General features: G+C 40.0%; 2 protein-coding genes across 2 annotated transcripts in view; one reads left to right on the top strand and one right to left on the bottom strand.

Annotated features, from left to right (window-relative positions):
- Nucleotides 1–15,211, top strand: part of zcchc4 (zinc finger, CCHC domain containing 4) — an 18,487-nt gene extending 3,276 nt beyond the window's left edge. The window contains exons 5-13 of the mRNA XM_046853451.1: nucleotides 3,275–3,355; nucleotides 10,988–11,060; nucleotides 11,205–11,355; nucleotides 12,974–13,074; nucleotides 13,638–13,759; nucleotides 13,860–13,935; nucleotides 14,028–14,079; nucleotides 14,830–14,956; nucleotides 15,038–15,211. Of these exons, the coding sequence (XP_046709407.1) occupies nucleotides 3,275–3,355; nucleotides 10,988–11,060; nucleotides 11,205–11,355; nucleotides 12,974–13,074; nucleotides 13,638–13,759; nucleotides 13,860–13,935; nucleotides 14,028–14,079; nucleotides 14,830–14,956; nucleotides 15,038–15,152 (898 nt within the window). The 3' untranslated portion in view covers nucleotides 15,153–15,211. The remainder of the gene's footprint in view (nucleotides 1–3,274; nucleotides 3,356–10,987; nucleotides 11,061–11,204; nucleotides 11,356–12,973; nucleotides 13,075–13,637; nucleotides 13,760–13,859; nucleotides 13,936–14,027; nucleotides 14,080–14,829; nucleotides 14,957–15,037) is intronic.
- si:dkey-219e21.4 (nuclear factor 7, ovary) lies at nucleotides 3,322–10,981 on the bottom strand. The gene is made up of 7 exons (XM_046853453.1): nucleotides 10,795–10,981; nucleotides 9,584–9,729; nucleotides 9,388–9,483; nucleotides 9,047–9,280; nucleotides 8,944–8,963; nucleotides 8,725–8,858; nucleotides 3,322–4,077 (listed from the first exon to the last, which is right to left on the bottom strand). The coding sequence occupies exons 2-7, from the start codon at nucleotides 9,716–9,718 to the stop codon at nucleotides 3,467–3,469; spliced, it is 1,230 nt and encodes a 409-aa protein (XP_046709409.1). The 5' UTR covers nucleotides 9,719–9,729; nucleotides 10,795–10,981; the 3' UTR covers nucleotides 3,322–3,466.
- Nucleotides 15,212–15,523: the final 312 nt, after the last annotated feature.

Raw genomic sequence — 15,523 nt, 5'->3', positions numbered from 1 at the left:
CTTGGTGTTAGAAGGATTTAAACTCCTAACCTTTGGATCAGAACTTGGCAGCTGTTCTCCAAAACCTTCGCATGCACACATCTGGTGTGACCGCGGCAGAGTCTTTATAGGTTTAAAACATCTTTTTGCAATAACATTTTTAATTTCAGTATTATTTCATTTAGTTACGATGTACAAGTACTTGGTTTTATTTTTATCATAATTATCAAAAAGAAAAAATTTAAAATCATCAGAACAATTCAGTTTTTATTTTCATTGAAGTTCTTCATATCTGATCTACTGTAAAAGCTGTGATATTTGTAAATCTGTATTTGAGATGGTAGAATGAATGAACAATAGAGAAGATCTAATATCTAACAAGCTACAAAAAAGACTGTTAAATTGAGTTGTTTTGACATTTATTACAGCTCACAAATACTGTAAACATACAGCATTACACATGTACAGCTTTATAGGCTTTTAGTCTCTCATGGTAAGACACATTTGTTTCACTGTGGGCGTTTACACTTTCTAATTAAGTCGATTCTTCCTGTTTATTTAAGCAGCAAAATAATGTTTCCATCACACTATAATTACCATGAATTAGAAACAGAATTATACTCCTAAAATCTCTCTTTGTCTGTCTATCACTATCTAGCTAGCTAACTAGCTAACTCACTAATAGCTTACACAATTTTCTTACAATCTAAACGATTAATCTAAACTAAAACTTACAATCTAAACTCTTACAAACTAACCTACGTATGAACTTGCAAACTAACTTTTACTTGGAAACTAACTAACTTAAAATGTAACTTGTTTAAAATCGTACCCTATAGATTTAACTTTGGTCTACTACCTTTAGCTTACAAACTACCCTGCTTATAACTTTCTTACTTGGCCTACAACTTCAACTTACAAATTACCCTACTTACATATATCCTACTAACTCTACAGCTTTAACTTAAAAACTACCCTACTTAAAAATACCCTACAGCTTTATCTTTTTATCTACCTTACTCACATTTACCCTACTTACTCTACAGCTTTAACTTACAACTTATTTGGTCTACTTCCTTTAGGTCTACATATATCCTACTAACTCTACAGCTTTAACTTAAAAACTACCCTACTTAAAAATACTGTATGGCTTTATCTTTTTATCTACCTTACTCACATTTACCCTACTTGGCCTACAACTTCAACTTACAAATTACCCTACTTACTCTACAGCTTTAACTTACAAACTACCCTACTTACAAATACCCTACAACCACTTCAGCTTTAACTTACGAACTACGCTACTTATTTTACAGCTTTAACTTATGAACTACCCTACTTACAAATACCCTACCTACTCTACAGCTTTAACTTACAAACTACCCTACTTACAAATACCCTACAGACGCTTCAGCTTTAACTTACAAACTACCCTACTTACAAATACCCTACCTACTCTACAGATTTAACTTACGAACTACCCTACTTACTCTACAGCTTTAACTTACAAACTACCCTACTTACAAATACCCTACTTACTCTACAGCTTTAATTTACAAACTACCCTACTTACAAATACCCTACAGACGCTTCAGCTTTAACTTACGAACTACGCTACGTACTCTACAGCTTTAACTTACAAACTACCCTACTTACAAATACCCTACCTACTCTACAGATTTAACTTACAAACTACCCTATTTACTCTACAGCTTTAACTTACAAACTACCCTACTTACAAATACCCTACTTACTCTACAGATTTAACTTACGAACTACCCTACTTACTCTACAGCTTTAACTTACAAACTACCCTACTTACAAATACCCTACTTACTCTACAGATTTAACTTACGAACTACCCTACTTACGCTACAGCTTTAACTTACAAACTACCCTACTTACAAATACCCGTCTTACTCTACAGATTTAACTTATGAACTACCCTACTTGCAAATACCCTACTTACTCTACAGTTTTAACTTCAAACTACCCTACTTTCAAAAATACACTACTTACACTATACGCTACCCTACTTACAACTTCCCTACTTGGCCTACAACTTGAATAACTTTACTTACAACTAGCTTTAACTTACAAAGTACCCTAAAGTTTTAACTTACAACCTACTCTACAGCTTTATCCTACAGACTACCCTACTTACCCTACAGTTTAGCTTACAAACTACCCCTTTTACCCTATAACTTTAAACTTTCCTACTTACTCTACAGCTTGAACTTGCCTTTTTTTACCCTATAGCTTTAACTTACAACTTTAACAACTCTACTTTCTACTAAAGGTAAAAACTACCATATTACAACCAACCTACTTACAGAAAAGCTTCAACTTACAAACATCCCTACTTCACTTACAACCTTGAACTTAAAAACTACCCTACTTTCAACTTCCATATTTACTCTGTAACTAACTTACAAACAACTCTACTTACAACTTTCTTCATATTACAAACTACCATACTTACAACTACCCTCCCAACTCTACATTTGTTTCTTTTAAATTACACCACTTACAACTATCCTACTACTTTAACCTACCAACCTCCTTAAACTACAACATTGAACTAACAATCTACCCTACTTGCCCTACAGCTTGAACTTACAAACTACCCTCCTTACAATACAACTTCATTTTACAAACAACCCCACTTACAACTATAGAACTTAGCCTACAACTTAAACTTACAAACTATCCTATTTACCAACTAGCTTCAACTTTACAAACTACCCAACGTACAACTACCCCACTTAACCTATAGCCTTAAACTTACAAATTACACTGTTTACAACTACCCCACTTACCCTGCAACTAAAAAACTATTCTACTTAACCTAACCTTATTCTCAACTAACTTGCTTAAAATGTAACTTACTTAAAAGTTAATGAACAATCAAGCTTGCTTACAAATTATCTTACAAACTAACTTGCCTACAAGCTAAGCTACTTAAAATCGAATTTATAATGATTATACACACTAACTTTAACTTGCACAATAAGATACAGTATAACTTGGAAAATACATTTGCTTAATACTAACCTACTTAGAAATATACAAACTAACTTACAATGTAACCGCTAAACAAATGAACTTACAAACTAAGTAAAGTGCTTTCTACACACTTCAACATACATTATCTCTTACACACCAAATGATTGGCGAGTGATTGACACACGAGAAGAGAATGCAACACCCCCTTCACCTCTCCTTTATTATCTGAAGCTTTTAATATCCATTCTGCAATTTTTATTGTTATTATTATTTTATCACTCAATTGCAGATTACATGAGCTGATTAAGATCCGGCGCACCGAGGACAAGACGAACACCATGAAGAGTTTATTACTGGATATTGATTTCAGGTAAGAACTGAAAACTGTAGCATATCTAGTAAAGGTGTCAATGTAGAAATTTGGAAAAGAAAGTTCTAGCAGGAAAAAAAAGAGACTAAATTCTGCAGGATAAAATGTGTATTACTGCAGGACAATGCGTTCAATACCAAGCTCACAGATCTCCATATGATCTGGAACAGCGTGTCGTTCTCTGGCTTTGAAAAATCGAAACGCAGGAAACATGGGCTCAGTGAACTGATGGTGCGCCCTTTCAAACACGGTCGTGCAGCTTGTCGAGAAATCCAGCAGCATCTTCATAGTGTCCGCGTCATAAAACGCGATACGACCTTTGTGGTAGTTCACGAACACACCGACTTTGTCCGGTGCCGTCTTAGTGGGCAGCACCAAGTGGCGGTCATTGTGCCATGCCGAAAGACGCTCGTCTCGAAATTCCAAACACCACGAGATTCGGTTCCGGCCCAGTTTTGTTCTTTTGTCCTGCCCTTTCCTGGACAGGCTGCCGTAAGCTACGCCCACAGCCCAGGAAGGGCAGCAGTGAACGTTTACTTCCCAGTAACTCTGACCCGAGCTTATAGCGGGTGACCCCAGGGCACAACAGGTCTGATCAAACTGCAGAGGGTGGCTTGGACTTGAGCTGTCATCAGCTGGCCAGATATAAAAGCCACGCCCATTCGAAGTTACTCTGATGTGTTTGTGGCTGGCTGTCCTGTCAATCATCACCTCAGTGGAGTCTGGTCAGGAAAATAGAATATATATACAGTTACAGCTTTGCCTCTGGCTGTCAAAAAGCGATGACACCGGAGACTCCTTTTAAAACAAACGATTCCCTTAGCTTTGTTACTATGGAAACGATAGCATTGTCTACCTACCTACCTACCCGACCAACCGCTTTGTTGCCAACTTACCTGCTTATGATCCTAAAAAATAATTTTAATTTACAAAGTAACTTATCCATTACCCTGTTGCTTTAACTTCCCTACTTACCCTACAGCTTCAACTTACAAAATATCCTACTTATAAACTCTCTACTTAACCTACAGCTTCAACTTCCAAACTATCCTACTTACAACTCCCCTACTTACCCTACAGCTTCAACTTACAAACCATCCTACTTACAACTACCCTACTTACCCTACAGCTTTAACTTCCGAACTATCCTGCTTATAAACTCTCTACTCACCCTACAGCTTCAACTTCCAAACTATCCTACGTATAAACTCCCTACTCACCCTACAGCTTCAACTTACAATCTACCCTACGTACAACTTCCCTACTTAGCCTACAGCTTCAACTTACAGACTATCTTACTTACAACTCCCCTACTTACCCTACAGCTTCAACTTACAAACTATCCTACTTATAAACTCCCTACTCACCCTACAGCTTCAACTTACAATCTACCCCACGACAACTTCCCTACTTAGCCTACAGCTTCAACTTACAGACTATCTTGCTTACAACTCCCTACTTGCCCTACAGCTTCAACACAAACTATCCTGCTTATAAACTCCCTACTCACCCTACAGCTTCAACTTACAATCTACCCTACGACAACTTCCCTACTTGCCCTACAGCTCAACTTACAAACTATCTTACTTACAACTCCCTACTTGCCCTACAGCTTCAACTTACAAACTATCCTGCTTACAGCTCCCTACTTGCCCTACAGCTTCAACTTACAAACTATCCTACTTACAACTCCCCTACTTACCCTACAGCTTCAACTTACAAACTATCCTACTTACAACTCCCCTACTTACCCTACAGCTTCAACTTACAAACCATCCTACTTACAACTCCCTACTTACCCTACAGCTTCAACTTACAAACCATCCTACTTACAACTTTCCTACTTAGCCTACAGCTTCAACACAGACTATCTTACTTACAACTCCCTACTTACCCTACAGCTTCAACTTACAAACCATTTTACTTACAACTTTCCTACTTAGCCTACAACTTCAACTTACAAACTATCCTATTTACAACTCCCCTACTTACCCTACAGCTTCAACTTACAAACCATCCTACTTACATCTTTCCTACTTAGCCTACAACTTCAACTTACAAACTATACTACTTACAACTCCTACTTACCCTACAGCTTCAACTTACAAACCATTTTACTTATAACTTCCCTATTTACCCTACAGCTTTAACTTACAAACTATCTCACATAAAATTAAAATTAACTTACAAACTACCCTTCTTTAGCCTACAACTTAAACTTTAACCCTCTCAAGGCAGGCGTTGCTGATTTGCAACAGTTAAAAACTAACTACCTTATTACTCCAGATACATATTTTATGAGGTTTTTTTACTCAGAAGTACCACTGCAGGACTTGGTTGTCCATTAGCAACAAACAGTTTCCCACTTGCTGACCAGGTGGCAGTGTAGTCTCCCTTCCAACATGTCTGTTTCCATGGGTTCCCTGAAACTGATTTTCTTGGCATCAATTTCGTGTAAGTATCACTATCAACCTCCATTAATTTGAAACTAAAACTGCATCAGAAGAATCATAAGTGTATATAGACACAGTAAATGCCAATTAGTAGATTTTATCTCTTCTGGATTTTTCCCCTGGTGCAGCTCTATTTCAACGTAGCAGATTTGCAACGTGTGGCCAGATAGGTACCACTGGATATCACATGCTTTATCTACTAGTTTGCCTATATTTTGAGCAACAGTTTATACTAGGGTTATTTTCCTATCACCAGTGTTTACGTATTACTTTGAGGTGTCACTGAGGGTATATCATATGGAAAATTTAATAATTTGGAGTGAAGTTACAAACAATCAGAGGCAGATTTGATCAAAAGCAATGGCACAATACCATGTTCATTTGACTGTGCAGTGAGGAAAACTGATGTAGCCTAAATTCCATGGCACTTTTATTAGTACAGATCATTGTGTCAAAGCATTTTTTGGCAAACTACCTTACAGAATACTCTCTATGCAGGATTTGCAGTGTGTTATGGCAGGCAGACGAAAGTTTTACTCAGCCAGGGAAGTCATTGAGTACATTTGCCTTCCTGATGGTGCTTTATCTGACACAGAATCGATTCCAGACGATAAAATTGCTGATCCAGATTTTGAGGAATCTCCTGAAGCATACGAGTCTGACTCCAGCTTTGATGATGATAAGCCACTGGCAGCAATACCAAAAGCTAATCTCAACCACCTTGATGTTGAAATTCATAACATACATGCAGACAGTGACACTGAGGTCCCAGATGACAATGAACCTCAGCCAGGCCCAGCTCCAGTCAACAAAGAGTTTTCTTGGAGGCAGAGGAAACCCCCAGCAGCTGACATAGACTCTTCATTCCGAGGACCTGCATTCTCACCTCCCCCAGACGAAATACCAAGTCCAAAGTGGTATTTTGATCAGTTCATGGACAAATCTGTGTTTGAACATATTTCTAACCAATCTAACTTGTATGCAGTTATGAAGAATGGCCCAGAACTGAAAACAACCCTTCTGAAATAGAGCAATTCATTGGTTTACACATCTTGATGACCATAGTACGTATGCCATCATACCGCATGTACTGGCAGACGGCAACCCGCTACGACCCAATTGCGACAGTCATGGGACGTAAGCGATTTGATAACCTGCGTACATACATCCACATGAACGACAATACCAATGTGAAGCAAAGGGTGAGCCTGGATCGATCCATTATTCAAGGTGCGTCCAGTTCTTGAGAAAGTCCGTGCCAACTGTTTGAAGGTTGAACCAGAAGAAAACCACTCCATTGATGAGCAGATGATCCCCTTCAAAGGAAAGATTGGAATGAAACAGTATATCAAGAACAAGCCGCATAAATGGGGAATCAAGGTCTTTACTCGTGCAGGTGTCACTGGACTAGTCTATGACTTTGAAGTATACACTGGAAAAGGGACCGTGACCAATGAGCGTGGACTTGGTGTTGCCGGTGAAGTTGTGCTTCGTCTTGTATCAGAAGTTCCAAAAGGACTAAACTACAAGTGCTTCTTCGACAACTGGTTCACTTCCCCTGAACTCATTGTGGAACTGAAGAAAATGGGAATTCTAACAGTTGCTACCATCAATCGTAACCGTCTCCGTGGATGTACCCTCAAGAGTGACAAGGAACTCTCAAAGGCCGGGCGTGGTGCGTATGAAGTGAAATACGAAAAGACAAGTGGGATGTCCATCGTGAAGTGGTATGATAACAAGGCAGTGTTGCTGGCATCATCCTTCATTGGCCCTGAACCTGTTGAGAGATGCAGAAGGTGGTCGAAGAGAAGAAGGAATATGTGGAAGTGGACAGACCCCACATTGTCAATGGTTGGCTCCTCTATCGCCGTCATCTCACCCAGAAGCAGGAGAAGAAGTATATGCCACTTCTTGACTTCCGTGTTCAAGTTGCAGATGCCCTCATCAAGGTTGGCAAACAGGCTGACTTGAACAGTAGGAAAAGAGGACGACCGTCACTGGAAGATGATCCAACGTCCCATCAAGCTGCCCCACCTCCACCTCCACTTCAGAGGATCTCTGCACCATCAGTTGATGTCAGATTAGACCGATGCGATCATTTCCCCATCCATGCTGAGAAGCGTGGACGATGCAGACTTTGCAAGAATGGCTACACGCAAATGGCCTGCCTGAAGTGCAAAGTACTTCTGTGCTTTACAAAAGACAAAAACTGTTTCTTGGAGTACCACATGACAAAGTGACTTGGAAACATGCCCTACTCAATGAGGATTTGAGATATTGGATTTGGATCCCATATTGTTTTTGTTGTTGTTCTGCCACTGAAAAGCACTTTGTTACATTGTTTGAAAAGTTGTATATAAAAAGTTATTGTTCATATCATATTCAGTCGTCAGTGTCTAATTACCACACTGGGCCAATTTTGCAAATCTGCAACATCCCAGAACGCCTTGCATGTGAAGGTCTCTCTAAAAAAAAAGTCAGGATTCTATTGTACTACCCCATATGATAATTTTCCCCAAATATCAGATTTTTCCTGTTACTAAAACTTAATTTGAGCCTGAGAGGGTTAAAACAATCCAACTTAATACTAACTATAACTTACAAACTACTATATTTATAATCAACGATAGCTTAAGAAACTACCCAACTTACAACTACCCTACAACTTTATACCTACAATCTACCTTACTTACTCTACAGCATAGAACAGACACGATCATATTAACCAGGAATTTGAACCAAAGCCTCAGTAGGTGCCCTTATGGGAAATTAATCAGCACCTTCTTAACCAATCAGAATTCCGTGGTGTATAATTAGATGCATTTTTTTGTACTAGTGCTTGTACATTTCTCATCTTCAATTGGTCATACGAGATCCGGCAAGCAGTTCAGTTAACAAAATACAGATTTTTTTTACCGAGCAGCAAACTTTTTTTCTGGAGCTGGACTTGCAAATCTTTTGAGATCTTTCCCAAAATCTTCATGAGCTTCTGGAACTTTTCGTCGTTCAGCCTGATGTTCAGTTCGGCTGCATCCTGCTTTTTACGGCAGCTAATCATCGAACCAAAAGAAACACTAATGAATCATTGTATTTCATTGTAACCTGTAGCTGCAGACGATAGTGAAATTGGATTACCTGAAATCGTCTGGAGAAACCTAAAGCCAGAACAGAATGTTAAAAACGAGCTTTTACAATCACAGTAAATAATTGAGGATCTGCATTGCTATGTGGTGAGTACCTGCTTTAGCTGGCCCTCAGATCCTCGCTCCTGCAGCGTCCTGACGGTGCCGATGTGTTTGCGCACCAGTTTCAGGTGCTGGTTCCAGTCGTGCAGGAGACGTGTCAGCTTGCTGCTGTTCTCCCTGTGCTCTTGTTCTAGCGAATCCAGAACGGCCTTTTGTTCCTTCTCCAGAGCGACACGCATGGCCTCGAATCGCTCACGTACTTGCTGCTCCATCATCTCCGCGGTCGTCTTTACCCCCGAGGACAGGGACAGAGAAGAGAGAGCGCGGGAGTGTTAGTAAGAACGGTGGATAGATATTTATTTTGCAGATTTGAAATGATTTGCTTGTCGCTTACACTCAGGTTGGCTTGGCGCTTTTTCAGAGATGCCATATGAGCTTCAGTCCGACTGCACTCCTTCTCCAGCGCCTCCATCCAGCAGGACAGCTGTTTCTGAAGTTCACACCCAAAACAAAAAAAAAACACCTTTAATATACATTACATTTTGGAAAATAAATAATATTTGTAAAGTTCTAACAGGATGTAAGCGCACCTGGGAGAATATTTGAGAGTCAGCACGTGGTTTGCGGCTTGTCGTTGGAGAACAAGGGTATGGTTGCATGACAGATGTCAGGCAGGGTGACAAATCGCCTACCGGGTCCTGTGGAGTTCCTTGTTGCTTGTCCATTTTTGAGAACTCTGTTACACAGGCAGAATCAGTCTTCATGTCATGCCAGATTCTCCCCAGCTACCTAATCAGGTTGTTACCTTCTGGAATCTAAGCTGCAATATGTTGAAACATGTCTGAAGATTGAGCTACAGGTATTTAGTACAGGTCCGTTCCAATTTTTCATCCTGATCATTAGATTCATTGTGGAAAGCTTTATTTTGGAATAAAAAAACTGACTGTTCACAAAACATTACTTACTTTAACTCAACTGAAGAATAAAAATTCGACTCTCTATTAGAATTAACTATTAGTTTTACAATTATTCAAGATTCATTCTAGAATGCTTTGTTTCGCAAGGAGTGGATAGCTGCATTCTTGAAAATGGGAGCAGTATTCAAGCATAAAGTTCAACTAAGTTCTGTTCAAAAACAGTGTCGTTTATTATAGCACTACATTATATTCTCATTCTAGAGTAGTGAAAAACGGATAGCTACATTCTAGAATATGGAGTGATGGTATTTTAGAATAGAGGGGAAAGTATTGCTTCGTTCTAGAATGGCGAACTTTTCTCTTTCATTGTTCTTTTAAACACAAATTTGTTCTGGAATGTTTTTTTATTTTAGAGTCAATGATATTGAAGTGGGAAGGGGTAGCTGGACTTCTGATCAGAAGGTCATGAGTTCATGAGTTCAAATCCCAGCACCACCAAGCTGCTGCTCCTGGGCCCCTGAGTAAGGCCTTTAACCCTCAACTGATGTATAAATTAGAGAACTATAATTTCTTTTAGATAAGGGCATCTGGAAAATGCTTTTGGATGTATTCTTATTCTAGAACATAATAAAAGTATAGCGACATACAGCTGATTTTCATCTGCTGCAAATTTCAAGAAAAACAATGCTATTGTGGGTTCATCATCAGAGTATTTTTCTGTTTCCGTTGTAGGACAGAAGGGAAAAAGATCACTTCCAACCTCGATCACTCACAGAATCAGCTCAGAATCTGTTTATTAGTACGGCTCATTTATCTGAAGTTAGATATTTGCACTATGCCTGAAGTAAATAGTGAACAAAACAAAAAAGTATGATGATACTTACAGTACAAGTTCTTCTGCATGCTCTGTCTCTCTCTTTCTCTCTCTGTGTTCTTCTCCGGTATGTGCAGAAAAAGCTGTAAAAGTTTTTTTATAAGCCTATAACAAGCCAAAGCTTGCGTGTTCACGCGCATGTGGGTGCATGCAAACGCAACGATGTGAGAAGAATAACGTCCGACCTTCTTGCTCTCTTTTAGATATTCCCAGTTTTACTCCCAGAGCGAGTTCTGCCACTATAACATGTTTAATCATCACTTCTTTGACGGAAAGGTAAAAGATCTCTGCATGTGTTTTTATACAGCTCTGTATGTACACACACACACACACACACACACACACACACACACACACACACACACACACATATCTTCAAAGATATCACACTGGTTTTGGTCTCATTTCCTGTGTCTACAGGAAGCGGCCGATGTTTTTCAGCACTTCCTGACAGAGGAAGCTGGTAGTAAGGTTGTGATGGTAGCAGATCCACCATTCGGAGGTCTGGTGAAGCTTTTAGGACACACATTCTCCAAGATATCACAGACATGGAGGAGTCTACAGGGAACTGGTGTGTAAAGAAAGAGTATGGCTTGGTGCATAAGTTTACACCGTCACCAGATATAAAGTAAAATTTTATTTATATATATATATATATATATATATATATATATATATATATATATATATATATATATATATATATATACACAGTACAGACCAAAAGTTTAAACACACCTTCTCATTCAACGAGTTTTCTTTATTTTCATGACTATGAAAATTGTAGATTCACACTGAAGGCATCAAAACTATGAATTAACACGTGGAATTATATATGGAATTATATACGTAACAAAAAAGTGTGAAACAACTGAAAAATGTCATATTCTAGGTTCTTCAAAGTAGCCACCTTTTGCTTTGATTACTGCTTTGCACACTCTTGGCATTCTCTTGATGAGCTTCAAGAGGTAGTCACCTGAAATGGTTTTCCAACAGTCTTGAAGGAGTTCTCCGAGAGATGCTTGGCACTTGTTGGCCCTTTTGCCTTCACTCTGCGGTCCAGCTCACCCCTAAACCATCTCGATTGGGTTCAGGTTCGGTGACTGTGGAGGCCAGGTCATCTGGCGCAGCACCACATCACTCTCCTTCTTGGTCAAATAGCCCTTGATGCCTTCAGTGTGACTCTACAATTTTCATAGTCATGAAAATAAAGAAAACTCTTTGAATGAGAAGGTGTGTCCAAACTTTTGGTCTGTACTGTGTGTATATATATATATACACACACACACTACACACAGCCTAACCAAAAAATAAAAAGTCACACAGGAATATTCCATTTCAGCATATCACATTTATTCCCATCCAGAGTTGCAGTAATTTTTCACCAAGATCTTTTATTGATGATGGGAGTCGGACCGCTGCACAAAGTCTCCAATCCCAAAGGTCAATGGGGTTACAGTCTGGACTCTGTGGCGGCCAATCCATGTGTGAAATTAATCTCATGCTCCCTGAACCACTGTTTCACAACTTAAGCACGATGAACCCTGGCGTTCTGCTGTCTTCTGCTCGTGCCATCAGGGAAGAAAAAATCCATTGCTGGAGTAACCTGGTCATTCAGTATATTCAGGAAGTCAGCTGACCTCATTCTTAGGGCACATAACGTTGCTGAACCGAGACCTGACCCACTGCAGCATCCCCAGATCACAGCACTGCCCCCACAGGCTCGTACAGCAGGCACTAGGCATGATGGGTGCATCAGTTCATCTGCTCTCCTCTTACTCTGATGTGCTCATCACTCTGGAACAGGGTCAATCTGGACTCAGCAGACCACATGACCTTCTTCCATTGCTCCAGAGTACAATCTTTATGCTTCCTAGCAAATTGAAGCCCTTTTTCCTGTGATTAGCCTCAGTGATGAGTGTTTTTCTCTTTAAACTACACAGATGTTTAGTCTCAATCCCTTCAGTTCCCTTCACAGTGTGTGTGTGGAAATGCTCTTACTTTAACTATGAAACACAGCCGTGAGTTCTGCTGGTGTTTTTTTTTTTTTTTACAATCTGATTTCACCAAACGTGTAAGCGATCGCAGATCAAGATTAATTAGAAAAATTGTTCTGAAGGGTGTTTGTTTACGTAACAACACAAGTCTGTATTTACACACACACTTGTGTTCTATCCCTCGTCATGCAGCGAGCGGCGAGCCTGAGATGCCCATGGTCTGGATATTCCCCTACTTCTTTGAGCCGAGGATCCTCGACTGCTTCCCTTCCTTCACGATGTTGGATTATCAGGTAATGGATTTTGTACCAGACTGAAAAATTAAGTAAAAATTTAAACGAATCTCAGGGGTATGATTTGATTTCTTCTCTCCAGGGGTGCCAATATTAATAGCGCGCACTGTATAGGTCTAATATTAGTGTTACTGATATTAAAGACGTTTTGTGTAGCGTGGATTTGATGAGAAATTCGAGATCTCAAACACCAATATGCACTTTGTGGCCAAAAGTATTGGGACACACAACTTTACTGCACACGGTTGTATCTTTGGTATCGTTCTCCTGCTATAGAGCTCCAACCTTCAACCCTATTAAACAGGAATGAAAGTGAACTTTGACTGTCCCCCAGACCTCCTCACCTCCATCACTACCTGGCTTTACTCACACACACCCTTGTGAATGACTGAATCTCACAAATCTCCACAAAAAATAAAAGACTTTCTAGAAGACTGGAGGTTCTGCTGAGCACTGAATGTTCAAAAAGGAGCACATTCCAAACATCATATTGTAAGGTGTCCACAAACTTTTCTGAGTGATAGAATTTGTGGTATTAATGCACCATGAACGTGTTTCTGCAGGTGGATTACGATAACCATCCTCTGTACAAACTCGGCTCGACGGGCCGCAAGCAATCTCCAGTCCGACTGTTCACCAACATCTGTCCCAAAAACATCGTCCTACCAGAGGAAGAAGGCTACAAGTAAAACCACACACACACACTTCACTTTTCTATCTTCTTGTTGTAGATAAACTCCGGATGCACATAATCAGCGCTCGATTACTCGTTTCCCTTTCTGCAGACTTTGCAGCATCTGTGAGAGATACGTCTCAGCAGAGAACCGCCACTGTCCCGACTGCAACGCCTGCACGTCCAAGGTAGACCTCAGCCTTTCATCAAGGTTGTTGCATTAAATGAATAAAATAGACAATAAATAAAGCGATGATTTTTTTCTTTTCTTTTCCCCCAGAATGGACGACCCTGGAGGCATTGTGCCGAATGTGGAAAGTGTGTGAAACCCTGTAAGTGTTACTTAACCTAAAAAAAAAAAAAAATCAAACCCTCACCCTCTCATCTATAATGTCTTCAGATCCACACACACACACTGTATGGCCAAAAGTATTGGAACACCAGACCTTTCCAGACATTTGTGGACACCTGACCGTAACATTGCTATGTGCTTCTTATTGGACATCCTGTTCCACATTTGCTCCCCATTTACTCTTATAATAATCTCCACTCTTTTGGGAAGATGTTCCACTAGATTTTTATGGAGATTTGTGCTCAATCAGACACAAGGGGTGTTAGTAAAGTCAGGTGGTGATGTAGGTGAGAAGGTGAGGAGGCCTGGGGTGCAGTCAGAGTTCACATTCATCCCAAAGGTGTTCAATAGGGTCAGAGTTCTATAGCAGATCTTTCACTCCAACACATGTAAAGCAGATCTTCATGAAGCTGGATCAGGTATGGGTCTGATAGTTCAAGTAAAGGGAAAAATGTCATGCTACATCATTTGAAGACATCCTGTGCAGCTTTGTGGAAGAACCACACAAGGGTGTCCCAATAGTTTTGGGTTTAACAACAGTAAGAAATCCTGATGCTGGTATAAGAGACTCCATGATAGAGCATCATCTCAGCCTTTTTTTTTATATATACATAAGAGCGTCAGAAACCACATCCAAGCTCGTTTAAGATGTTCACAAACCTGAAATGCGAGAAGATTTATAAAAGATACAACTTTACTGTAGATTTCGTATTTTCCTTCCCTCTCTCAGCATGGCGTCACTGTTCCTCCTGCGGTCGCTGTGTGCTTCCGGATCATCGCTGCGGACAAACAGGATGCTACAACTGTGGAGATCCTGCGCACAAACACAAGGCCTGTCCTCTCAAGCGCAAGAAAAAGTGTGTGATTTCACGATCCTTCTGGGTTTTAACGCTACGTGTTTGTGTGGTGTTTTTGACATCGCGTCTCTTCTTTGGCAGCGTTCAGAGCGGTAAAGCAGCATCCAGACACTACGGCAACATCACCGCAGCTAAGACTAGGAAACGCAAAAATGCACAACGGAAGAAGAAGAAGAAGAAGAAGAAGGTCACATGAGCAGGATTTCTTTCACACATATATTCTGGGTATCTGATGAATAAAAATATACGCTTTTACACTCGGGGTCATGAGATTTCTGGTGTAATCAGGTCAGATTCTCGGTTATTGGATTTAAAGGTCCAAACACAGACTCAAACTATGGTGGAAAAGCTCTGTGGCTCCAACAAAAAAAATTTTGATAGTAGATGGTAGATGATGTCGTCCTGGTCTGATGTGCATGGTAAGAGATGACACCAGGATGCACCAAGAGCATTGCTGTTGTAATCTGGTGGGATTCCTTGGTCCCAACTCAACCTATCATTGAAAAAGTCTGTGAGGCTCCAACAAATGAAAATCTGTACAATATGGGGGAGGTGGTAGCTTAGCGG

This window comes from Silurus meridionalis, chromosome 7, assembly GCF_014805685.1.
Source record: "Silurus meridionalis isolate SWU-2019-XX chromosome 7, ASM1480568v1, whole genome shotgun sequence".
In the NCBI taxonomy this organism is placed as follows: Eukaryota; Metazoa; Chordata; class Actinopteri; order Siluriformes; family Siluridae; genus Silurus; species Silurus meridionalis.
This window is presented reverse-complemented; position numbering and strand designations above follow the sequence as displayed.

Coding starts and splice junctions, on each gene's coding strand:
- si:dkey-219e21.4 (XM_046853453.1), bottom strand. CDS start 9,718: ATGGACAAGCAACAAGGAACTCCACAGGACCCGGTAGGCGATTTGTCA. Junction 8,859..8,943: donor GTTTCTCCAGACGATTTCAG/GTAATCCAATTT, acceptor TTCGATGATTAG/CTGCCGTAAAAAGCAGGATG. Junction 4,078..8,724: donor GAAAAAAAGTTTGCTGCTCG/GTAAAAAAAATC, acceptor TTTCCTGACCAG/ACTCCACTGAGGTGATGATT.